This window comes from Podarcis vaucheri (assembly GCF_965113315.1).
Source record: "Podarcis vaucheri genome assembly, chromosome: 9".
Classification (NCBI taxonomy): domain Eukaryota; kingdom Metazoa; phylum Chordata; class Lepidosauria; order Squamata; family Lacertidae; genus Podarcis; species Podarcis vaucheri.
In genome coordinates this window covers 23,817,604-23,842,403 of record NC_138767.1, presented here as the reverse complement: position 1 = coordinate 23,842,403, position 24,800 = coordinate 23,817,604, and the positions used below count along the sequence as shown (strand labels likewise).

The 24,800-nt window shown below is 44.1% G+C and overlaps 1 protein-coding gene and 1 long non-coding RNA gene across 2 annotated transcripts; both read left to right on the top strand.

Annotated features, from left to right (window-relative positions):
* The first annotated feature begins 1,647 nt into the window (after window positions 1-1,647).
* Window positions 1,648-24,542, top strand: PPA2 (inorganic pyrophosphatase 2). The gene is made up of 12 exons (XM_082237051.1): window positions 1,648-2,251; window positions 6,019-6,083; window positions 7,524-7,568; window positions 9,495-9,548; window positions 10,301-10,420; window positions 11,764-11,850; window positions 13,199-13,325; window positions 17,311-17,438; window positions 20,304-20,389; window positions 21,846-21,915; window positions 23,566-23,605; window positions 24,279-24,542. Exons 1-12 carry the CDS (start codon window positions 2,050-2,052, stop codon window positions 24,305-24,307), a joined length of 1,053 nt encoding a protein of 350 aa, XP_082093177.1. The 5' UTR covers window positions 1,648-2,049; the 3' UTR covers window positions 24,308-24,542.
* On the top strand, window positions 3,675-4,519 carry LOC309540363. The gene is made up of 2 exons (XR_014223219.1): window positions 3,675-3,745; window positions 3,780-4,519. It is a non-coding gene; the product is annotated as an uncharacterized lncRNA (long non-coding RNA).
* Window positions 24,543-24,800: the final 258 nt, after the last annotated feature.

The following is a 24,800-nucleotide window of genomic DNA, read 5'->3' as shown; positions in this document are numbered from 1 at the left end:
CAGCAACAATTCTCTCTGCACCTTTGCTTCCCAGCAACTTTTTGCTTCATTGCTTCATTTGTTATAGGGTCTATGTTTGCATTTAAAATGCTGTGTGGAATATTTTCTTTGCAAACAGGCCTATCTCTCTCACACATATTAGAGCAGATATATAGGCCAAAGGGAGGAGTCGCTGTACTTTTACAAGCTTTTTTGGAAGATGTGAATCCTGATTTGAGGTCAATGGGCTAGTTTTGAACTGGCACAACCAGTTCTCTTTTAGCCTTCTGGCTACTCTCCCTTGGCTTTTAAGTTAACAGGATTAAATATTTGTGAATATAATCTAATTAACATGCACAAATAGACAAAAGGAATTTCCTCCTCTTCCCCTGGAAAGACATTAAACCCATTTGTAATCGGCACAATTGCATGCTTTTTGTCAGATATTATGCTGTCCATTTTCAGCTGCCCCTCTGCACACTGATCTATGTGTTTAGCCTGCAGTAATTAGGAGGTGGCAACATTTTTCTCTGAAAAGCTTCATTTGCAATTTCTGCAGATCAAGACTGCTATTAAAGAGACAACCAGAGAAGCCAGTTGGAAAGCTGCCATTTCTATTGAGTTCAGAACCAGACTTAATTTCCCGCAACTATTATTGCTTATACCATTGTTGTAAGTTGACGGTGCGTTTGTGGCATCCCACAGCTCATTTCAGGATCTGACCATAGATGTTGACATGTTTTAATCTTTCTTCTAAAACTTGCTAACCTTTTAATTATCTTTAAATGTTGTTTCTAACTGTTTTTGTTTACAACTGTAATATTTCTTGTAAACTGCCTAGAGGTTTTACCAGTGCTTTTTTTCTTGTAAACTGCCTAGAGGTTTTACCAGTGCTTTTTTTCTTGGAGAAAAAAAAAGTTTAGGGGTACTCTCATTTTGGCTCAATAAAATCACCACTTTATAGTTCAAATCGGGAAAAATAAATACAGTAAATGGACAAAATTATGAAGATTCACAAAATGTTAAGGGGTATGCATACCCCTGTGTCTCCCCAGAAAAAAACTACTGGGTTTTACTAGTCAAGCAGTGTATACGTTTTGTTAAATGAAAAATATGTTAAGTGCCAGAAAAATCTTAGAAAACAAAAGTAAATCCTATTGACTTTGTGTTATCTGACATATTTTTATCCCACCTTTCCATAGTGATCAAAATAGCTTATGTTCTAATTAAAAACAAAACTATACAGCAATATATATATTAAGGAACAAACACAGGAAGATTGGGAACTTGCCCACAAGTCTGTCAAACTTCAGCACTTTTAATAAGGCAGACTAGAATCCATTATATTCCATTTACAATCATGAAATTAGAGACAAGGATCCCATGTGGAAATTTTCAAATCCCTCCACGTGCTTTCTTGTCAGCGCACAAGCCTGCGGGGGTTTCAATCCTTTGCACACTTTTCTTGGAGGAAGCCCACTGAAAACAACTTACATTCGGAAGGTATTATTGTACCGGAAGTGGATACAACGCTCCGTTTTAATCTGCCTGCGGCTGTATCTGCGAATAGGTCTCCCCCCCCAACTCATTTGGCTATTTACTGAGGTTGCTCATGCAGAAAAATAGCAGAGTGCAACCCGGTCTAACGTTAAGTTTTGCACGAATTAAATCGTACTCAGGACTTCCTCCTAGGTAAACGTGCTCAGGACGGCAACAGCCCGTCTTTCTGCATGTTTACTCGGAAGTAAATACCCTCCGAACTCCATGGGAAATACTGCCATTGAAGAGTACTGGAAGTGCGGAGCTACGGGAAAGGGACGGGTTTTGCCCTCCTTCAGAAACCAGATCCCCTCCTTGCGGTTTTCCCGCCCCCGCGGGTCTACCCACAAGCCCCATTGCCCGGTTCCTGGCTGCCTGCCCGTTTAATGCCTACTGATTAACCGAGAGGTGAAACCAGGCTGCTGGCAAAAGCAGCCGGGCTGCGACTTCAAGGCCGTTTGCTGAGCATGCTCCGAGCTCCACCCGCTGCGCCGCAAGAGGAACTGCGCGGAGAAACGGAAAGCACGAAGCATGCGTGCGGGGGCTGGCGTGGGTCGGCTGCTGTGGCTGCCTTGGGCGCTTCAGTGCCACCGCTCTTCGTGCAGGAGAGGGACGCCGGCGCGGCTTTTGCAGCCGTGGGTGCTGATCTGTCGCTCGCACGCCGGCCTCATGGCTCAGTACGGCACGGAGCAGCGGGGGCAGCTCCACTCGCCCGATTTCCGCCTTTACTTTAGTAAGTAGCCGCTCGGCAGGACCCGCGTGGGCAGCGGCAGCGGCAGCGGCAGCGGCGACGCTTCCTTCGAACGCGCCGGCGTTCTATGGAACGCTGCGGGAACATTCGCTTGCTTTGATCTTTGTTACATGGCGTTCTAGGGCGGGGCTTCAGCGTCCAGCGAACACCCGCCCCTCTCCCTCCCTTCTCTGATGGGTAGAATTTAAGAGCAATTAAATAATAATAATATAAGGTTCTAGGGCGGGACTCGGCGTTGTTCCGCCCCCTTCCCTTCTGATTGTACTGTAGTTCTAAACGCGTGTTGATTTACGTCCTAGAGCTGCATTTAGGAAAGGAATCCTTTCCCGGTGTTGACTGGTTATAATTTAAGTTCCTTTGCTGGATCAGATCAGAGGTTAATCTAGTCCGCTCTTGGCGTTTCCTAGTGGGGGAGGGGGCAGTGATTCATTTTCGGGTGCCAACTGGAATCTGCCCTGGCGAGGCTCAAGCTTTTTTTAATAAAATTTTTATTAGGGTTTTCAAAAAGTTTTTTAGACAAACACAACAACAGATATAGTTTTAAAATCTTAATTTCTTAACCACTTTCTCGGACTTCCCCCACCTCCCCTTCTTGCATCCCTATTCCAATAATTAGCTCAGCAAGTTCTTATCCCCAAATTATCCCTTATTAACATTTTACTTAAATTATCTTGATTTATCAAATTTAAACTTCTAGACCTCATTTTAATACATAACATTTACCCCTTTTTCTAAGGTCGACCCAAGTTCCCTTTCACGAGTTTCCCAATTTTTATAATTGTTACCCAACAACTTATCCAATAAAAACATATAATTATACCCCTTTGGATTCCAAAATCTCCCCCCCCTTCCCCGGTTTTGCTCCCCAAAAATTGTCTTTCAGTCTATCAATTCTCAGCCTGGGTCTATCACGTCCGAGGCCCTTAAGTCTCTTTCAGTCCCTTTCAGCCGGTTTTGTTGACGATCCTTCGTGTTAAACATCAAATCTCGGAGCAGCTTTGACCCACTAGGGTCTGTATTTTTTCCAGCCAGGCCTCCATATTCAAAGAAAAGGTCCAGATCCTGTTTCTTGGTGTTTTCAAATACCAATGTCCCAAATGTTCCAAATGCTTCAGTTTTCACCTTTATCAAATTTGTAATCCAAAGGTCTTTCGGACTCCCCTTAGGAGGGAGTCCCCAATCTTCATTCTCCATTTCATACCAAATTTTCGTCATCCGAACCTTGTTTTCCTTAACTTCCATCCTGACAGGCCTCTGGTTGTCCTTCTCCCCCTGTGGCGAGGCTCAAGCTTTGCGTTATAATTAAATTACAAAAATCAAAGCCTGATTCAGAATTTGGGTGCGTGACCTGCCTTGCACTTACAATCACTTTTCGCATGCCACAGTGACAGGAGACTCGGTTCGTAACTCTAACCTGTGGATCTGAACAACTGATAACCCTACAAAGTGCAAATAGCAAATATATCACATACAGGGGTGCAAGTAGTGTAGAGTCAAGGCCACTTGTAAGCATCCTGGAGTGTGTATTGGAGAATAAGGCCATCTGGCTACTAGCCATGTTGGTCCTGATCTGCTTCTGCAGTTGGAGACAGTACACTTCTGAGTATCAGTTGTTGGGAACTGCAGGACGAGGGAGCGCTCTTGTGCTCTGGTCCTTCTTACCGGTTCCTCACAGGTGTCTGGTTGGTCACTGAGAATAGGATGCTCTACTAGATGGGCTATTGGCCTGATCCAACTGTATGCTTACACGCATGCAAGAATCACACATACACACCAGGCAGATTCTTCCATGATAGCTTAATTCTGAAGCAGCCTGTAGCAGTGGGGTGAAGCAGCAGTATATACAGTACTGGAGATCTTCAGATGGGAGCAGGTTTTCCAGTCTGGAAACCATATGTGGACTGCCCATGTCGTCGTCTTCTTCTTCTTTGGCGATCACTCGTCGCCGAGTAAGATTGGCTTCCATAAACACGGTTTTAACAATGAGTCCGTAAGTGACTGTGGAGGACAATTCTGGATCCACATGTCCTTCCACAGTGGGGACATTAGTTTCTGGGCAGGATTTGATCACGGTGTGGATTTGCCAAGCGTGCCTTCCACTTAGCACATTTCTCCCTTGCATCCTGAGTTTGAGTGTCTTCAAAGCCCATGACACCTTTCGTAAAGGCTGTTCTCCAACTGGAGAGCTCACAGGCCAGTGTTTCCCAGTTGTCAGTTTTTATACTACATTTTTAAAGATTTGCCTTGAGACAGTCTTTAAACCTCTTTTGTTGACCACCAGCATTATGCTTTCCATTTTTAAGTTCGGAATAGAGTAGTTGCTTTGGAAGACGATCATCAGGCATCCGCACAACATGACCAGTCCAACAAAGTTGATGTTGAAGAATCATTGCTTCAACACTGGTGATCTTTGCTTCTTCCAGTACACTGATATTCGTTTGCCCTTGTATGATGTATGTGGATTGTCGTGCATGACGTTTGCACGGGTTTTGCTGAGTATACCTGTGCTAGAAAGTCTTGGCCACAGCTAATAATAGTTTCCACTATGCAATGAAAATAATAGGCCCTACTTGGGGCCACTGAGAACAACAAGTTATCACCAATCAAGCTCTTGTCTTGGCTTTGTGGGCAAAATCCCCTGGCGAATGAATGCTTGTTATGCAGGTCAGCCCTCTGTATGTTTATGCAGAAGTCAATTCAGTTGCCTCCCTGCTGAGTAGACATAGAACTGAGTTCCTAGGAAGGCACACCTTGAATGCTTACTTTTCTCATTGTTGCAAAGTGTGCCCGGTAAGTGTTGCTGCATTTGCAGAGCAGATGTACAGCAGCCCTCGTGGTTAAAAAGTCCCATGAGAAGACTGGGGGAGCCATAGCTTAGGGATGGAGTGCATGAGTTGCGTGCAGAGAGTCCCACATTCAACCACCAACATCTCCATTATAGTATCTCTTCCCTTGCAGAGGTACTATAGACTCATAAGAACTGTCCCAGTGTTGACCTAGTGACTAGCCTCCCATGAAGGTAGCTTCATACATTTATATGTAAATCTCCTCTACCATCTGATGAAATGAATTTGCATAAGCACACACAGCAGGTTAACTACGCCAGCAACACCTTCCTATAGCATGTTAGTGGTACAGTTCTTTGTGATTTACTCACTGTTTGTAAGGAATGATCCATCAAATGGTGAAATGTGGGCAAGTTCTAACATTGGTTGCTAGTCAGACAACATAGAATCTGCTATCCTAAGGTTACCAGATTTTTTTCAATGAATCTGGAGACACTTTTCAACTTCAATTGATTTTATGTGGGGATTGATTTGTAAATCCGGGGACTGTCCCCAGGAAACAGGGACATCTGGTAACCTTACGCTACCCTATTATCTAGAAAGTTAATTGAATTAATTTAGTTTTTTATCATTGGTTTCTTAGATCTGAAAATCATAGTGTTGAGGTGGGAGAGGAGACAAGGTTCTAGGTATTCTTGAATGTATATTATTACTTACTGATTATAGAGCAGGAAAGCAACCCAGCTTTTAAAGCAAGCTGAAAACTAGTTCTCTGCCACGATAACGTGAATTGTTTGTGCTATGAAGAGGAGGTGGTTAAAACTGTATTGCCAGTATTTTAGCTGACCAAGCAGAGTTTATAGCAGAATAACTGCAAACTAGTTTTTTGTACCAGTAGAGATACAAGCAATTGTATACACTGCCTGTGTGTTTGTGCTTATAACGTTTTGTTTAATCTTGTAGAGAATTCAAAGGGAAAATACATTTCCCCATTCCATGACATTCCTCTGTTTGCTGGATCAAATGAGGTAATTAACACATGTAACACTCTTTATTTGTTGAAATTGCTGGAAGTTGAGATCTTTTAAGGTAAGAATGAGTCTTTCACTTTTAACCTAACTAGTTCTATAGCCATAACTTTTTATTGTCAGGGGGAAAAATCATTTCAGCCAAAGTTTGATTTCATCCACATCTCATCAATTCTGAAATTATCAGTGACATCTGAGTTGTGATCTTGCACTGGTGGAGGTCAGGAGACCTCGTCAATTGCAATGGCCTGCTTCCTAAAGCAAAATTCACAGCAATGTGTGGGTACCATCCTTTTTTGCATTCTGGGTTCTTTTGACATTATTGGGGCTAACTTGTGTGGTCCACTTGTTACTAAAATCCTCATCTTCATGGTCATCTGATGTATTTTAAATGTGAGAAGCAAAAGTGAATATTCAATACACAAATTTGTGACGCCTTAACTGCGTTATGTGTTTTTGATAATGTATTTTTTGTTATGGGGCAGAAGTAGTCAAAGAAGCGCCAAGTCTAGAATTATTTGCAAGAATTGCAGTAATGAGGATTTCCTATTCTGGAAGACGGGACAGTCTGCTGATCCATTATCTATTTTTTTATATAGCATTTTATTTTTACAAGACGAGACCAGGATAGTGTGTTCTGTAACAATCGTCATGATTACAAATCATTACAAATATCTCAGAGATGGGGAACCTCAGGATGCATTCCAGTAAGGCAAAAATTCTCAAGGTTTGTGCAAGCAGGAGTGGCCTAAAAGTCATCAGATAGAGAGGCCTGTAGGGATGCATTTGGGATGCAGGTTCCCCACTCCTACTGTAGATGAGTTGCTCGTTCAACAAATATCCACAACCTTTAAATAACTTTTTTGGGAGAGGAAGATGTTTAATCTAGTTAGCAAAGTCACAGTGCCAAACCTATTCACAGTAAGGTAAAGGGACCCCTGACCATTAGGTCCAGTCGTGGCCGACTCTGGGGTGCGGCGCTCATCTCGCTTTATTGGCCAAGGGAGCCGGCGTACAGCTTCCAGGTCATGTGGCCAGCATGACTAAGCCGCTTCTGGCGAACCAGAGCAGCGCACGGAAACGCCCTTTACCTTCCTGCTGGAGCGGTACCTATTTATCTACTTTTACTTTGACGTGCTTTCGAACTGCTAGGTTGTCAGGAGCAGGGCCCAAGCAACGGGAGCTCACCCCGTCATGGGGATTCAAACCACCGACCTTCTGATCGGCAAGTCCTAGGCTCTGTGGTTTAACCCACAGCGCCACTCGCATCCCTCCTATCCACAGTATTCGCCAGCAAACTCATAATATTTTTGAACACTCTGGTGCTGAGCTTGACACCTGCATTCGATAGTCACTTTATCATTTGGCCCATTTTTTAGACTTGTCTGTTTACGAGTTAGCCTTGTGTATTCACTGATTTTTTTATATTTTCCTGTACAGGAGAAGGAGATTCCTGCAAAGAGGTCGAAGAACAGTGAAAATGAGGTATGATCACAGAGCCCTTTATTGAGATTATTTGCTATACCTAGTTTTGCAGGGGAAGGAGATATGTGTGGGGCTTTTTAAAACCAAAGGCATCTGTCTGATTGTTCTCTGATGTGTTCAGTTCCTTGCCTTCAAGCCAGGGTTGAGGAAAATTAGGGTGCAACATATTTCAGTAGACAAATGTTTCAAGATACAAATGTCATCACTTGAAAGTTCTCAGATACCCTTTTTATGTCTCTTTTAACTGGGCAATGTTTTTAAAAAAGTAAATCCGTCTGCCTATAGCAGGGACATCCAACTCTGATTTCCGTTCTAGTGATCTGGAGGACGGGGTGGGGGGTGGGGGGGGCTGGATGGATGGAAGAGCGATCGATCGACCGCAATCTACCAAAACCTCCCGGGGATCAACCAATGCATTACAATCGACCTAGACATCCATGGCCTATAGCAATATTTTTCTGGAAGATAGCTGTAGTTTTAGGTAGTACCTTGGTTATCTGTATTTCCATGGGCTCTGTGAAACTTCTATAGACAGAGTGTGGTGTAAACTAAGAAATTGTTTAATTTTAGGGGATGTTTATATCTGGCAAACATCAGCCATAGACCATGAAGACTGCCTTATAGGATGAAAGTGACAGGCAAATCTCAGTTGTTTTCATGGGGCATCAGTGGAAGAAACTTCTTGGTCAAATGCAGCGATTCTGATGATTGCATAGATTTATACTTCTGGTTGGTAGTGCCATGGCTGTTTACGGAGGGGGAGAGGCAGCTGTGAGGGTCATGTGGTGCAGACACACTGGGAAAACTAGTCTGGTGCTCCTGCTGGTAGGTTTGCACCACACCAACATCTTACAGCACTTTCCCCCTCCCACTTTCGGTACCATTAACATCAGTGATGTGACCAGTTCAGGAGAGCATCTCTGCCCACGCCTGTGATGATAAACTAGATGACCAGCATGGCAAATTAATCCACAAAGTTCTTGATAGCAGAATGAAGTTCCAGAAAACTGTCATCAATTCATGGGCGGTCCTACTTAACACCGGGGAATCTGAAACTTTGAATGGTCCTTCATGGTTGAAAAAGTAGATCCATGCAAAGAAACAACTCATCACTGTAGGCAAAATGGCTGGGGTAAGGCTGTCCCACAAAGCCACATCATAGCTATTTTTACAGACTTGTTGGTCTGGTAAACTTCTTTAGGAAACACATTTCAGAATGAAGAGGAGCTATCTTTCTCCCATGTGTGCAGAGTTTTTAGGTGGAAGAGCTTTGAAAAACAGCACACATGAACACAGCCACACGCACCCTGGGCTGTAATGGTACAGTCGACTCCCTCACTGTTCCATCACCTTTTTCAGCTAGCCTGAATCCACATTCACACCATGCATTTAAAGCACTAAGCTACCACTTTAAACAGTTATGGCTTCTCCCCCCACTCCCAAGAATTATGGGAGCTGCAGTTTAAATGTGCTGAGAGTTGTTAGCAGGCCCCTATTCCCCTCCCAGAGTGGCTTAACAATCAATGCCTCTTTACAGGGAACTCCTGAGAATTGTTGCTCTATCAGGAAAATTGTGGGTTTGCAGCAACTCACAGCACCTCCCAGAATTCTTTGGGGGAAGCCATGACTGCTTGAAGTGGGATTGTAATATTGTATGGTGTGAATGTGGTCTTTGTTTGGAGGTGGGTCGTATTGCCAATGGGCCGCTCTAACCGTGTTTAGGAAGGATGAGCACACATGAAGTCTTGAGGCCGGCTCCCAGCTGGCCAGCCATTGCCAGCAGAGAGCTAGCACTGTGTTTCCTTTGACCCTGAAGAGTATGATAATAACCATGATTGCTCTGTGCTCATTCTCTGTAGATTTGTGTCTGTTTCCCATTAATTTCTTAGTTGTTCCTTCCCACCCGCTTTTTCTTCTTCTGTTAAGGTTGTACTTAACATGGTTGTAGAAGTGCCTCGCTGGACGAATGCTAAAATGGAGGTAACCATGGATAGCAGCTTGCAAAAAAAGTAATATAAGTGGAACTTGGCAAAAGTTTGTGGCAGTGCATCTTCAGGCCCGAAAAGGATTCTTTTGATGAGAGTATAAGATACAGTGGTGCCTCGCAAGACGAAAAGAATCCGTTCTGTGATTCTCTTCGTCTAGCGGTTTTTTCGTCTTGCGAAGCAAGCCCATCGACGGATTTGCGGATTAGCGCTATTAGCGGCTTTTAGCGGCTTATGTGCTGATCGGATCAGCTGATTAGCGGCTTAGAAAAAGGGGGGGAGGGGAAAAAACCAGCAGGAACTCGCAAGACATTGTCGTCTTGCGAAGCAAGCCCATAGGAGATTCGTTTTGCGAAGCACCTCCAAAACGGAAAACTCTTTCGTCTAGCGAGTTTTCCGTCTTGCGAGGCATTCGTCTTGCAGGGCACCACTGTATATAAGTTGTCAATGGCTTGAACACACCAGAAACAGCATTTTATATAAAGCATCCCTTAAATGGAAAGATGCATTTAATATCACTTGGCCTGGCATGTCAAGGGAATTCCTTAACCCACCCCAATATTTTTATCACCATAAACAAATATGTTCAATGTACTGTTTCCCTCACTTTGGGAGATAGGGAAAATATATAAAGCTTGACACTTTGTTGTGTTGTATGCTATGGGGATAATCAGTTGAATCATTTTACAGTAATCCTCCTTTTCCCTTCCTTCCCAAATCTCCTCTCCATTTTGCAACATGTTCCAGATTGCCACAAAGGAGCCATTGAATCCCATTAAGCAAGATGTAAAGCAGGGCAAGCTGCGATACGTGGCAAATATCTTTCCCCATAAGGGCTATATTTGGAATTACGGGGCCTTCCCTCAGGTAATGTGGTTCCCCCCACTCTCTGTGTGAAAGTTTTCTGTCGTCTTAGTAAAGTCTAGTCATAAATCTTGTAATTTTTTATGAATGCAAAGTGGTTGTATGGAAAACAAAGGTGTTCAGGAGCCTTGTGCATTGGCTAAAGGGCTGGGGAGACATTATGTAACAATATTTGCCCATTAGTTTTGAGAAGTATTTAAAAGCAGAATGTATGTTCCTGGTAAAATAGTCATGCAGGCTCATAGTGGTCTGATTCATGCTGAATTGTAGAGTTGGAAGGAGCCACAAGGGTCATCAGTGAAGGAGTCTTTTGCCCAACATGGGCCTTAAACTCACAACTCTTCAGATTAAGAGACTCTCATACTACTAAACCATGGTTTATTAAACTATGGTTTACTAAATCATGGCTTAGCATCATGTGTGAACCCAGTCCAGTATCTTAACTATGGTTTATCGACTATGGTTAAAGGTTGCCCATTAACCAACGTTTGTAGCCGATTTATAAAACTTAGGTTACATTATCCTCATCTTAGCATTTTGTGTGAGACTGGACCTCCTCCTCAATTACGGTTAAGGAGTTGTCATGTCCCCAAAGCTATAGATCCACATCAAAGAGCGATTTTCCTGGCTTTTCCCCCTTTAATGGGTGAACCTAATAAACCAAGATTTAAGTAATTGTCTGCCAGATGTTTGAGTTTTAACTATACTCTATTAACTATGGTTATCCTTAATAATGGTTAACATGAACCATGGCTTAATGTTATGTGTGAACCAGGCTAAAGTCCAGGGGTTGTTCTGCACAATTCATTTATGTTATATTCAAAACTTTGGGCAGATGGTGAATAGCATCAAAGTGGAGGAGGGACAACTGCTGGCCTATTGTGCATTATGTGGATCTGTTCCTTAGCACTGATATTTCATTCATTATATTTTGCCCAGGACTTTATGTCAAAACACCCCCCATCCTGATTATAGCTTCACAATACCTTATAAGAGAGGTTTGTTACTTTTCTACAGCAGAGTGAAGATTAGACCCAGATCTCTACCCTAGCCAAACACCCTGTAACATGTGCCCCTCACCCCCAGAAATTGTTGGATTCGAACTCCTACCATACCTGACACTTGGAGCCACACATCATCCAGAGGGCCACAGGTTCCCCTGTATTATTTGTTGGTGACACCCATATGCCATGGTCTCAAGGGAAATGAGAGTCACTATTAAACCTAGTCCACGCAAGAAGCATGGTTCTTTATTTTTGGAATCTTTGTAACCGGTACAGACCAGTAATAAGGCAGATGTTGATCACCAGAGCTGAAATGTGAAGTTCTTTCCTTGCTTTTAACAGACTTGGGAAGATCCCAATCACAAAGATGATAGCACAGGATGCTGTGGTGACAATGATCCCATTGACGTCTGCGAAATTGGTTCCCAGGTCTGTGTTAACTACTTGCTCTAGATTTTAATCTAATGTTTCAGCCATTTATTTTCTATTATGAAGTAGGAGAATAGGCAGCAGCAGTCCAATTGGGAGATAGGGATCAAAACCTTAGTTTAGACCCGTGGTAAATCTAAAGGGACCCCTGACCGTTAGGGCCAGTCGTTGCCGACTCTGGGGTTGCGGCGCTCATCTCGCTTTACTGGCCGAGGGAGCCAGCATACAGCTTCCGGGTCATGTGGCCAGCATGACTAAGCCACTTCTGGCAAACCAGAGCAGCACATGGAAACGCTGTTTATCTTCCCGCCGGAGTGGTACCAATTTATCTACTTGCACTTTGACATGCTTTCGAACGGCTAGGTTGGCAGGAGCAGGGACCGAGTAATGGGAGCTCACCTCTTTGTGGGGATTCGAACCGCCAACCTTCTGATCAGCAAGCTCTAGGCTCAGTGGTTTAGACCACAGTGCCACCTGCATCCCGTGGTACCTGCAACCAAATATTGCAGAGTTTCATTTTACCTGTAAAGGGTTCTAGCCAGCTAGATGTAAACTAGCTGTGAAAGCTCAAAGAAGTCCGGCAAGACATTTTCCTTTATCCCTCCTCTTTTCCATTTTTCCATTCCGGATGATGCTTCATGCTCTGTTTCCACTAAGCATCTGCAATGAATAGGTGGTGTTTGCTTGTTTTTTGCACTTCTGCAAACCTTGGGGTTCCCTCAGCACCCTAATACCTCTCTCAACCCCATTTTAGCTCTAGTATTGTTGGTACTCACCACGTGACTTTGCTATTAGAGGGAGCGATGCTCAAACCTTGGGAGATGAAACAATACCATTGATGCGGTAGAAGCAGGCTAGAAAATTAACACGCCTAGGAAAGAAACTGGGACGCGGGTGGCGCTGTGGGCTAAAGCCTCAACGCCTAGGGCTTGCCGATCGAAAGGTCGGCGGTTCGAATCCCCGCGGCGGGGTGCGCTCCCGCTGCTCGGTCCCAGCGCCTGCCCACCTAGCAGTTCGAAAGCACCCCCGGGGGCAAGTAGATAAATAGGTACCGCTTACCAGCGGGAAGGTAAACGGCGTTCCGTGTGCGGCTCTGGCTCGCCAGAGCAGCGATGTCACGCTGGCCACGTGACCCGGAAGTGTCCCCGGACAGCGCTGGCCCCCGGCCAATAGATGTGAGATGGGCGCACAAACCCCACAGTCTGTCAAGACTGGCCCGTTCGGGCAGGGGTACCTTTACCTTTACCTTTAGGAAAGAAACTAGGACATAGCTGAAAAAAACAATTGTGGAGTCTTTCTTCTTTGCAGTGCTCTTCTAATTCAGAAGCTCGTTTTCTGTGCTTTTAAGGTTCGAACGCTCGGTGAGGTGGTCCCGGTGAAGGTCCTTGGAGTTCTTGGTCTTATTGATGAAGGAGAAACTGACTGGAAGGTCCTTGCTCTCAGTGTGGATGACCCAGAATCACAGAAGATTCATAGTAAGCATTCTTAACCTGTTAAATCACCCATTGCACCTAATCTACAAACATCCTGTATTTTCACTGTCACTGCTTGCCCACCAAGCTACAATTTGTAGTGTTTGGGGTCAAAGCCATTGTAGCTAAAGAGGTTAAAAATTGGCTTGAGTTTGTGTTTATTAGATCTGAGTTGCTTTGTGACGTGTGAAGGCATTTGAATTTGTAACATAGAATTCCTAACCAATCTTTTAATGGTGTGACTTTTTCCAGTATATATAATACCCATCATTATCGTTACTATGTACCTTAAAGAGGAAGATAATTTATTATGGCATAAGTTTTCATGGACTGGGGGCCACTTCTTCAGATGCACGAAGCGTTAGCCTGAGTTATGTGTGGATGCAGGTGAGAATTGTAAACAGAACTGAAAATCGGAGGGAAATGAAACGTTTAAAGTATGCACAGTGATAATCGCAATATTAACAGCTGCCATTTTTATTTGGAAAACGTATCTTTATTCTTTTCAACCTGAAAGCAACTTCCTCCAAGTTTTTAAGGGACTTCAGTTGGTCCACCAGTTACGACATTTTATGGACAGGGATGACTTGGCCCCTGAACTTCATGCTCTGGATTATTGCAATGTGGTCTATGTGGGGCTTCCCTTGTAGACTATTCGGGAACGTCAATTGGTCCAGAATGCAGCAGGAAGATTTTGGCTGGGTTTCTATCTAGATCTCACATAACCCTTATTTTAAAAACAGCTACACTGGTTGCCAGTTCATTTTGGGCCCAATTCAATATGCTCTTGTTAGTGTTTAAAGCCCTAAATGACTTAGGCTTGTCTGAAAGGCCCTCTTGAGGGACCATCTTGATAGTTCCTGTACCTTCAGAGTCCTGGGGATGGGTGGCCTGGGAGAGGGCCTTCTGAATGGCAGTCCCAAGTTGTGGAACTCCCTCAGAGGTGTGTCTGGCACCTTCATTGTACATCTTCTGGTGAATGCTGGTGAAGATACACCGCTTTACCCTGGCTTTTTGACACTTGAGGTGTGTATATTGTTTGTTTTAAAGATATTTATTGAAAGTTTTTAAAATATAGCAAAAAATGAAAAATAAACATACAAAATAAAAAACAATTAAAAACACACATTAGTTTTCAATAACATAACTTCCGTACACTTATTTCCTCAGACCTCCTCACACCTCCCCTCCCTGTATTCCAATTCAGTTTGTTAGTTCAGCAAATCCTTACCATTAAACTTTTACCCATTTGTAAATCTTTTTTTTTCATGTCTCCTAAAGCATTACAGCTGGAAACCACTTAGTTTCTATCCAACATCCTTCTAACATTCATTAATTTTACAATATTTCTTTAAATAGTCTTTAAATTTCTTCCAGTCTTCTTTCACTGACTCTTCTCCCTGGTCTCGGATTCTGCCAGTCATTTCAGCCAATTCCATGTAGTCAATCACCTTCATCTGCCATTCTTCCAGAGTGGGTAGATCTTGTGTCTTCCAATACTTAGCGATGAGTATTCTTGCTGCTGTAGTAGCATACATAAAGAAAGTTCTGTCCCTCTTTGGCACCAATTGGCCGACAATGCCCAGGAGAAAGGCCTCTGGTTTCTTCAGGAAGGTATACTTAAATACCTTTTTCAGTTCATTATATATCATTTCCCAGAAAGCCTTAATCTTTGGGCATGTCCACCAAAGGTGAAAGAATGTACCGAGGTGTGTATATTGTTAGAACCCACTTGGTTTTGTGTTTGCAAGTTGTTTAGAACTGTGCTTTAATGTTGCAACCTGCTCTGGGGCCTATATTATTGCTATTAGTGTTCACTTCTCAGGGTTTTTTTCAGGTGCCAGAACCAATAACGTACTGTATTGGTTCTCCACAGATAGCGTTTAAATATGTTGAGCAGCAAGGAAGATTTATGAATGCATTGGAGTGAATTTGAATAAACATTCAATATTGAGCAGCTTGAAATGTGTGTGAGCTCCCCCCCACCCGCCGCAAAACATTGCAAATGCCTTTATATGGTCTGAAGTGGTGCTTCCTGTAAATGTTTAGAAGATGTCATTAAAAACATATGTCCTCTTCCCACAGGCTTTCTTCCCCTGAATGCGTGCTGCAAATTGGGTGTCTTAGCTTTGCTAGAAAAAGAAAAAGGGAGAGGGAGAGGGGAAATGGCCACACGTGCATGTGGAGACACACACATGCACACAAAGTAGTTATGTACAAATTGTTTCTCATGGTGCCAGTCCCAGTAGAGTTGGGAACTGGCATTCGGTTGCTCAAGGCTGCTTTCATGCGTTCATCAGAAACACGCGCCAATTCACATTAGTGATCCAATTAGCCCGGCGTTGCCTGTTTTGACTGGCACCACCTCTCCAAGATCTCGTTGGGGCTGAGGGGGGTGGGGAAGGAGCCCCAAAACATCCAGAACATCCCTCCCCCTGGTCTTCATGATCCTTTAACTGGTGATGCCAGAGAAGAGCAGTGGCTCAGTGGTAGAGGACATGCTGTGCATGCGAAAGGTCCTGATATCTCCAGATAGGGTTGGGAGAGATCCTGGTCTGGAACCCTGGAGAGCTGCTGCCATCCATTGTAGACAGTACTGAGCAAGATGAGCCAGTGGTTTGACTCTGTATCAGGCAGCTACTTATGTCCACATGAACCTTGACTCTCCTGTCTGCTCTGCCGCTGAGTGATGGTACTTCCTCATTATGGAGAAAGAGAGTCCATTATTCACCTTGGAGGCACTTGTAGGCTTTCCAGGGAGTTGTGTGTGTGTATTTGTGTCAGTCATAGTTCCCTTCTGCTCAGTGGCATAGCGTGGGTTACTAGTGCCCAGGGCAAGGCTCCGCTCGCTGATAAGCTGGAACAAAGGATCAATAGCTCACAGCGCCTTATGAGCGTTGGGCACGGCAGAGAGTGGGATGGAGATTGGTCAGGAGTGGGCATCTTTCTGAAACCCATGCAGAGGGTGCCCAAATCTGCTCCTCAGTCTACCCATGCGAACATTGGGAGATTTTCTGTGTGAGGAGGAAAGAGCATTATTTTTTATTTTTATTAGTACTACTTTCTCTTTTTTCCCCCTCTTGAAATTTTGCTCCCCCTCGAATTTTGCACCAAGGGCAACAGCCCCCCACACTATGCCTGTGCCACTGCTGCCTCAGACAGAATTGAGCCATCATGTACAAAGCATGCCTTATTCTTTCGACAACAGTGGAGCAGTAGTTGCTGTGAAAGTTTGCTGCAAGATTCTTCCTGTTGTGTTCTAATGAGCCTCCATGCCAAATCAAGAAAAAATACAGAGGTTCTGCCTCTCAACAGTCTCACAACTGTACCTTTGCAAATTGGTGGAACTGCCTCCTGAGCTGCCAAAAAGGAGCAGTCTTTAGCTCAGCCTTTCCAAATCTTCTGGACTCCAGCTCCCATCAGCCCTAGTCAGCATGGTCAATAGCCAGGGATGATGGGAGTTGTAGTCCAAAACAACTGACAGGCACCAGGTTGTGGCAGGAGAACCTGTGGCTCTCCAAATGCTGTTGGACTACAACTCCCACCTTCCCTGGCCGTCAACTATGATGTCTGGGACTGATGGAAGTTGGAGTCAAGCAACATCTGGAGGGTGTTCCCCATCCCTGATTTGGAGTGCAAAACCAATGTAATAAATTACATAGACTTCCAGTGTTTGTTTTCAGAATCAATGTGTACATTTATGGCACAGTAACTGAAATTATATACAATGCACGGTATCTGTTGTGCATCCAGAACTCTTTGCAAGCAGGGACTAACCCGTAACCCATTGACTTTAGTTTTACAGAAACCTCCATGCACTCCCTGAAATGAATTGAATTGTTTCTCTTTGTGGGGTGTGTTTTATTGGAGACCTTGCAGGTGTCACCTTGTTGACCAGTACATTTAGACCCTATGGAGTTGGCGCAAATTGGGATATAGCGCTATTTTGTGCATAAGTATAGATACCTGTTTTTCTAACCCTTTGCAGATATTGATGATGTCCGGAAGTTCAAGCCAGGTTATCTTGAAGCTACGGTTGACTGGTTCAGATTATATAAAGTTCCCGACAGGAAACCAGAAAATCAGTTTGCTTTTAATGGCACTTTTAAAGACAAGGTGAGGTACTTGCTTGTGAAAGATGACAGATTTGCTAATGGTTCTCGTTGAAATTGTACTCTGTGGAATAAAACTTTCAGAAGAGTTCTAGAATCTCATGCAAAAAAAGGGGTGGGACTCTCCAAATAGAGTAAACTTTTATTTGTGTTAAAAATGTACGCCTGATATTTCACCTTTATGGTTCCATGCTCAGCTATGGAACAAGAAGTATTGAGCCTCACCGTGTAGGCAGAAGTAGTTAACACACAGGGTGCGGGTCAAATCTGGCCAGCCAAACCACAAGAAGTGACCCTCCAGCCCTTTCCCTCTCTCCAGTTTTATCACTCCATTTTGCCAGATAATAAATCTCCCTGTCTGTCTTGTTGAGGGTGATTTTTTTATTTTACAAAAGAGCTCTTTATCTCCCTATGGAGGATCTCTGAAAAACGTTCTGAGTGATCTTTCGTCTCTGATCTCGGCACTCATCGCCACAAGCACTGAGATCTGAGATAAGCCCCTCTACATCTTCTGTAAGAGTACAAGACAGTGTTTTCTTCCTCTCCAGTGCTGGTGTGTGGGGAGGGTTCAAACCCTGCCTTTTTCAACAGATCCATTGATGGCGATGGGAAGGCTACCAATGCTGACTTTGACTATGTGCATGTGTGCAAATGTCTTTGTGTTCGTATGCAGGCGTGTAGGTCAAAGGCATGGAACAACTCACCTTCGAGGAGATTACTTGATACTTTTTAGTTTAGGGGGAAAGGCAAGCAAGGCGAGGAACATAATAGAGATGGCCTCTTTCTGGGCACCACAATTCAAGAAGGACACTGACAAACTGGAACGTGTCCAGAGGAGGGCAACCAAAATGGTCAAAGGCCTGGAAACGATGCCTTATGAGGAACAGCTAAGGGAGCTGGGCATGTTTGGCCTGGAGAAGAGGAGGTTAAGGTATGATAGCCATGTTCAAATATATAAAAGGATGTCACATAGAGGAGGGAGAAAGGTTTTTTTCTGCTGCTCCAGAGAAGCGGACACGGAGCAATGGATCCAAACTACAAGAAAGAAGATTCCACCTAAACATTAGGAAGAACTTCCTGACAATAAGAGCTGTTCGACAGTGGAATTTGCTGCCAAGGAGTGTGGTGGAGTCTCCTACTTTGGAGGTCTTTAAGCAGAGGCTTGACAACCATATGTCAGGAGTGCTCTGATGGTGTTTCCTGCTTGGCAGGGGGTTGGACTCGATGGCCCTTGTGGTCTCTTCCAACTCTAGGATTCTATGATTCTATAATCCTTGAGCTCAGGGACATTCAGTGAAGCTGAAAGCTGGAAGATTTGGGACAGATAAAAAGAAAGGACTATTGAACTTGCTCCCACAGGAGACAGTGATGGCTGCTATCTTAGAGGAGGACACAAATTCTTGGAGAAGATGGCTTCTACCCATGATGGCCGTGCTGTGCCTCCACAGTTGGAGGAAGCAGTGCTTCTGAGCATCAGTTGCTGGAAGCCGCAGGAGTCCTGCATGTAGCTTTCCCACAAGCCCCTGGGTGGCCACTGTGAGAACAGGGTGCTGAAATAAATGGGCCATTGGCCGGCCCTTGTGGTCAGCAGTTGTCAGGGTTATAAGCAGATTGTCAGGGAACTGCCATTGGCTCAGAGGCGAGGAATAGAAGGGCAGTTGTATTACAGGGAGCCCCCGGAAATCTTGCAAAGCAGTTTCCTTCCGGGGAGGAGAAAAGCCCCACCTCTAGTGGGGAAGAGGTGCAAGGACCAGAGGATGCTGGTGGGAGCCTTAGCACCACTCCTGGACAAGCCGGACAGGAGGGAAACACACCCTTGCCATCGGCTGTACTGCACAGTAGCCTAAGGCTCAAAGAGGGAAGGAGAAGGTTGGGGGTAACGAAACTCTTATGTTGACCACTCCTGGATTCTGCTAGTGATTGAGCCAGACATGAGCTTTGGAGCTCTTCACTGTAAATAGTTTGCACCAAAATAAAACCCGTAAAACACAGGTTTGGAGTCCTGTCTGGTTACTCTCGAGCAACCGCAATGGCCATCTGACAGCAGATTTTGAAAGATTGTGACAACAGCAATAAGAAAGAGATCCAGTTAGTCTTGTAGACAATTCTGCTGCTGTAACTTAGGATGTTTTGGAAGAAAACCCACCTTGTCTTCCCAGTGCCTGCGACTTCCAAATAATTACATGGTCGTTTGAAAGCTCCGCTCTCCCGAAGTGCATTCTTGTAAGCTCATTGACAGTCTGCAATGTTCTCCCTCCTTGAGGTTGAGGGAAGCTCCCAAGTCTCAGTTATATTCTCAGACTGACCTTAATTAGACACTTTCCAACTGTTTCACTGAGGTCCAGGGAGGGCCGTTGCCAAAACAGCTGGCGTTAAAAAAATTAAGCATCTGCTGAAAAGCTTTGCCTAGAGCAGAGCCAAGGCATGAACTGAATTATTTCACTCTCTGTTTGAACTGGCTTGGAGAGGCTTCACAAAACGGTTCTGGGAATGCTAAGAGGGGTTAGTCTTTCCCCAAATATGGCTTAGTTCCCATGGCCTGCATGAAGCATAGCTGTGCTCAGGCCATTCCATTCTTATGAAATGCGCATTCTCATTCCTGGTGTGTCTCCCCCCCCCCCTTCTACTTTTTTGGGAGCAGATCAGTGTTTTTTTGGAAGTTTCCACAATGTTTGGTCTGAATTGGGGGAGGTTATTTTTAGAATGGAAGTGGCTTAGCAAATGTATTGGGACCTTCCAAGCTCTTGCTCAGCCTGTAGTCTTAAGTGTTCTTTGAGTTCCTGTTTTGTTTTGCAAATCATACAATGTAACATTGATTTTAAAGAGGGGGGGGGTGGAATCATACCTCATTGTCATTTTTTAAAAACAGGCATTTGCTTTTGAAATCATTCAATCCACCCATGAGTACTGGAAGGCTTTGCTTCACAAAAAGGCTGATGGAGGCGCCATAAAATGGTAAGCATTCACTTGGCACACGGATCTATTGAAATCCAGCGTGAATTAATGCAAAATTGACACGGGTGGCTTTTATTACAGTGGTTGCCTTTCTGTTCCTGAAGATCACTTCTGCGTACTGCCTTTGTTGGCAATTTCACTTAAATAAAATAATTAAGTCACAACCGCACGAGCCCCGCAGATTATTCAGTAATTAAAGCGTAGTAACGGCTCAAAAATAAATTGGCCTGTAATCTCCCACTTGTAATTTTGCTCACAAAAAAGGAGAGAGGAAAACCTTGGCTTATGCTTGAGGATATATTGAGTTTCTTGACTTTGCTCATTCTAGGGCCTCATCTGCACCATGACGCTGCTTTTAACAGCCATGGCTTTTCCCAAAGAATGCTGGGAACTCTAGTTTGTTAAGAGTGCTGAGGGTTGTTAGGAGGCTCCTATTCCCCTCACAATTCCCAGAGTTCCCTGGGAAGCGGGGTTAATTGTTAAATCCAGGTTGAATCCTGACAAGACAGAAGTACTGTTTTTGGGGGACAGGAGGCAGGCAGGTGTGGAGGACTCCCTGGTCCTGAATGGGGTAACTGTGCCTCTGAAGGACCAGGCGCGCAGCCTGGGAGTCATTCTGGACTCACAGCTGTCCATGGAGGCACAGGTCCAGGGCAGCTGTCTTCCAGCTCCATCTGGTACGCAGGCTGAGACCCTACCTGCCCCCGGACTGTCTCGCCAGAGTGGTGCATGCTCTAGTTATCTCTTACTTGGACTACTGCAACGCGCTCTACATGGGGCTACATTTGAAGGTGACCCGGAAACTACAACTAATCCAGAATGCGGCAACTAGACTGGTGACTGGGAGCGGCCGCTGAGACCATATAACACTGGTCTTGAAAGACCTACACTGGCTCCCAGTACATTTCCGAGCACAATTCAAAGTGTTGGTACTGACCTTTAAAGCCCTAAACTGCCTTGGTCCAGTATACCTGAAGGAGCGTCTCCACCCCCATCTTTCTGCCCGGACACTGAGTTCCAGCGCCAAGGGCCTTCTGGTGGTTCCCTCACTGTGAGAAGTGAGGTTACAGGGAACCAGGCAGAGGGCCTTCTCGGTAGTGGCACCTGCCCTGTGAAACGCCCTCCCACCAGATGTCAAAGAGAAAAATAACTACCAGACTTTTAGAAGACATCTGAAGGCAGCCCTGTTTAGGGAAGCTTTTAATGTTTAATAGGTTATTGTATTTTAATATTCTGTTGGAAGCTGCCCAGAGTGGCTGGGGAAACCCATCCAGATGGGCGGGTATAAATAATAAGTTGTTGTTGTTGTTGTTGTTGTTGTTGTTGTTGTTGTTGTTGTTGTTGTTATAAACTACTCTGGGTAACACCAGCTTCTTATGTTCCTTCCTGTTCACGTTTTCTGTCATAGCACTTGACAGTCATGCCCCAGTTGTTGGTAATTCTGTTCTGTTTTCAGCACCAACACCCAGCTGGATACCAGTCCGTATTGCTGCAATGAAGAGGAAGTGCAAGCTATTGTGCAGTCTGTAAGGGAATTTTTTTACATCCCGATTCTTAAATGTATGTCATTAATTGAAGCATAAAATTTCCAAATGTGCCACGAGGTGTAAAACAAAGGAAAGACCTGACTTGAAAATTAAATGGAGAACACAGGTAGGGGGTTTGGGTGTGATGGAGGGAACGGGGGACCAGGAATCTAGGTGGCAAGGGGTAAAAATATTTCACAGCTTTAAGTACTGTTTTTTTTTTTACCATTTCTCAATCGGAGTAATTCCATTACCAGTCTTCTCAATGCAGTGAATGCATTTCTCTCTTTACTTATTTCTCTGAAAGCTCCATAATGCTTGATTTTCTATCTCACTAATACTCAATAATAGCAAGGTGGACCATTTGTATCTCGCCTACTCGGTGTGCTGGCTTTGATTTGCCCTGTTGTCATGTGCTACTAGCACTTAAAGCTCATTGACTAGCAGCAGTATACTCTTAATCACGGGACGCGGGTGGCGCTGCGGGTTAAACCACAGAGCCTAGGACTTGCCAATCAGAAGGCCGGTGGTTCGAATCCCCGCGACTGGGTGAGCTCCCGTTGCTCGGTCCCTGCTCCCTCCAACCTAGCAGTTCGAAAGCACGTCAAATTGCAAGTAGATAAATAGGTACAGCTCTGGCGGGAAGGTAAACGGCATTTCCATGAGCTGCTCTGGTTTGCCAGAAGCGGCTCAGTCATGCTGGCCACATGACCCAGAAGCTGTACGCCAGCTCCCTCGGCCAATAAAGCGAGATGAGCACCGCAACCTCAGAGTCGGCCACGACTGGACCTAATGGTCAGGGGTCTCTTTACCTTACTCTTAATCACAAAGAGCATACTTTATTGCCTTGTGTAATTCAATGTACCTTGCAGGAAAAGATAAAAGAGTGTGTATGTGTGTTAGAAAGAGAGAATTATTTAAAATATTATTTTCGGTCCATCCACATGTTTCCATTTTCTTTTTTAAGAACACAAAAACTTAAGCAAAGGAGCTAAAAATATCAGAGCCTGCTTTTATCCTAAAAATGAAGCCTCGCATTCTGATCTGTTTATAAATGGGCTTTGCCAGCTGCAATGATTGCATCAGTTACGTGGAGAGTTTTCCGCCGCCCCCAGGAGTGTTCCCAGCAATTTAGCCAGCTGATTTTTAACTATTAATGCTCCAAAGGGCCCAGTTTGTAAACTGAGTCATGGCAGTTGCACAGATGCAGCCCGTACAAGGAAGCTTCTGTTTTCTACGAAGAATCTAATCCAAGCTTTCAGAGACTCTTCTTCCCCCACTTTTGATTACAGCAGCAAGCATAGTGCATGTTCAGAATGTACAGCGCATGCTTTAAATGTGCTGTAAAAGTATGGTGCCATTTTATGAAATGAAATGTATGCTTGTTTGTTTTTGTTTTGTTTTTAAATCCCTACTCAATGTCAGCCCCTTTTTGTGTGTGCGTGAGCCCTTCAGCTCAGTTTCCATATTGCTACACCCTTCTGCAATTAACCCTAAGTGTATGTAACAGAATTAATTGCATGTTCTCCCTTTGTTGCCTGCTGCCTCCCCTTCCCTAGTTTCCCCTAGTGTCAAATTTTGATTTATAAGCTTTATAAGCTTTGCACGTTGGTGATGCAAAGTAAATACAACTGACTGTTCTTTCTGTAGGTTCCATCCCCCACAGAAGACTATCCTGTTTCCAAAGAAGGTAAGACCCATTTTTCCAGGCATCTTCATCCCACAGCTGAAGCCTGCCTATCAGCCACACATGTGATAATTTACACTCCTTGTTCAATGTCACATACAGTTTTGTTCTAGTTGAAAACAATATGATTGTGAAATGGTGTCCTATGGTCCTATTTTCTGTAACCAGTCTTGAGAAAGTAGGATACCCCCCCATCCCCCAAAACACTGGAATGATGGCATGAGACGTTTGCACACCACCTCTAGAACTGGAATTCTTCTTAAAGGAAATTCAAAATATCTTGTAGTAGGTTTTATGCAACTTAACATATATTATTATACCAGCGTCTTTGCTCCTTCTTGCTACTTGTAAGCATTGGTAACTGCTGGACATCTGTTAAGCATAAATATTTAGCAGATCTGTGAGATCAGGTTGGCACAAACTTGGGGGGCATCTGCTAGAAATTAAAAACATGTCTGTTTCCCTGCCCCTTTCATGCTTGTTCCTGATGTTACGCTTTATGTTCTTAACATTTTCTAAGTTGCTTAGAGAAACTTTCTGCAGCAAGCAATTTATAAACTGAACGAATGATTATATATTGATTCATACACAGACAGCAGTGGTCTGTGTTTGAGTATTCTGTCCTTTTAAGGGACAGTCTAGTAATGAATAATATTTGTTCTGTTTTTTCTTTTAGTTGATAAGTGGCATTTTCTCAGGCAGTGATCATGAGCGTTCCCTGAAGTCAGTCTGTGCCATCTATCTATATCTATCCATCTTCTTTACACACATTCATTTACTCTCTCTTTCACACACACACACACACACACACACACACACACACACTTACTTTTTTTGAAAATATGCAAGAGAATATATCACCAAATGGATTCTAAAGATACAAGTCTACATGTGCTGTGCAAATTTCTATCATGTAAATAAAAGCAGTGATTTTACATTCTCTTTGTGGTATTGTGTGCGCGTGTGCGTAAAATTTTAGATTGTTACCTAAAATATACTTTTAACCAAGTCTACCATTAGGTAATAACTGCAACCTCCCTATGTGTGCTTTACAAAGCAGATTGTGTTTTCCGCCTTGCCCCACTTTTATTTTATTTTTTAGACAGAGCAGTTAGGACTATCGACAGACATCGCCTTCTCTGAGCCTTCGTTCACCATCCATGCCCCCCCCCAAAGCAGTTGTACCCAAATGCGCTGG

What these genes read in the sequence shown, in the direction of transcription:
- PPA2 (XM_082237051.1), top strand. Translation starts at nt 2,050, where the DNA reads ATGCGTGCGGGGGCTGGCGTGGGTCGGCTGCTGTGGCTGCCTTGGGCG. An exon ending in CGATTTCCGCCTTTACTTTA is followed by an intron (nt 2,252 to 6,018) that starts GTAAGTAGCCGC and finishes TTAATCTTGTAG; the next exon opens with AGAATTCAAAGGGAAAATAC. An exon ending in GATGGAGGCGCCATAAAATG is followed by an intron (nt 20,390 to 21,845) that starts GTAAGCATTCAC and finishes TTCTGTTTTCAG; the next exon opens with CACCAACACCCAGCTGGATA.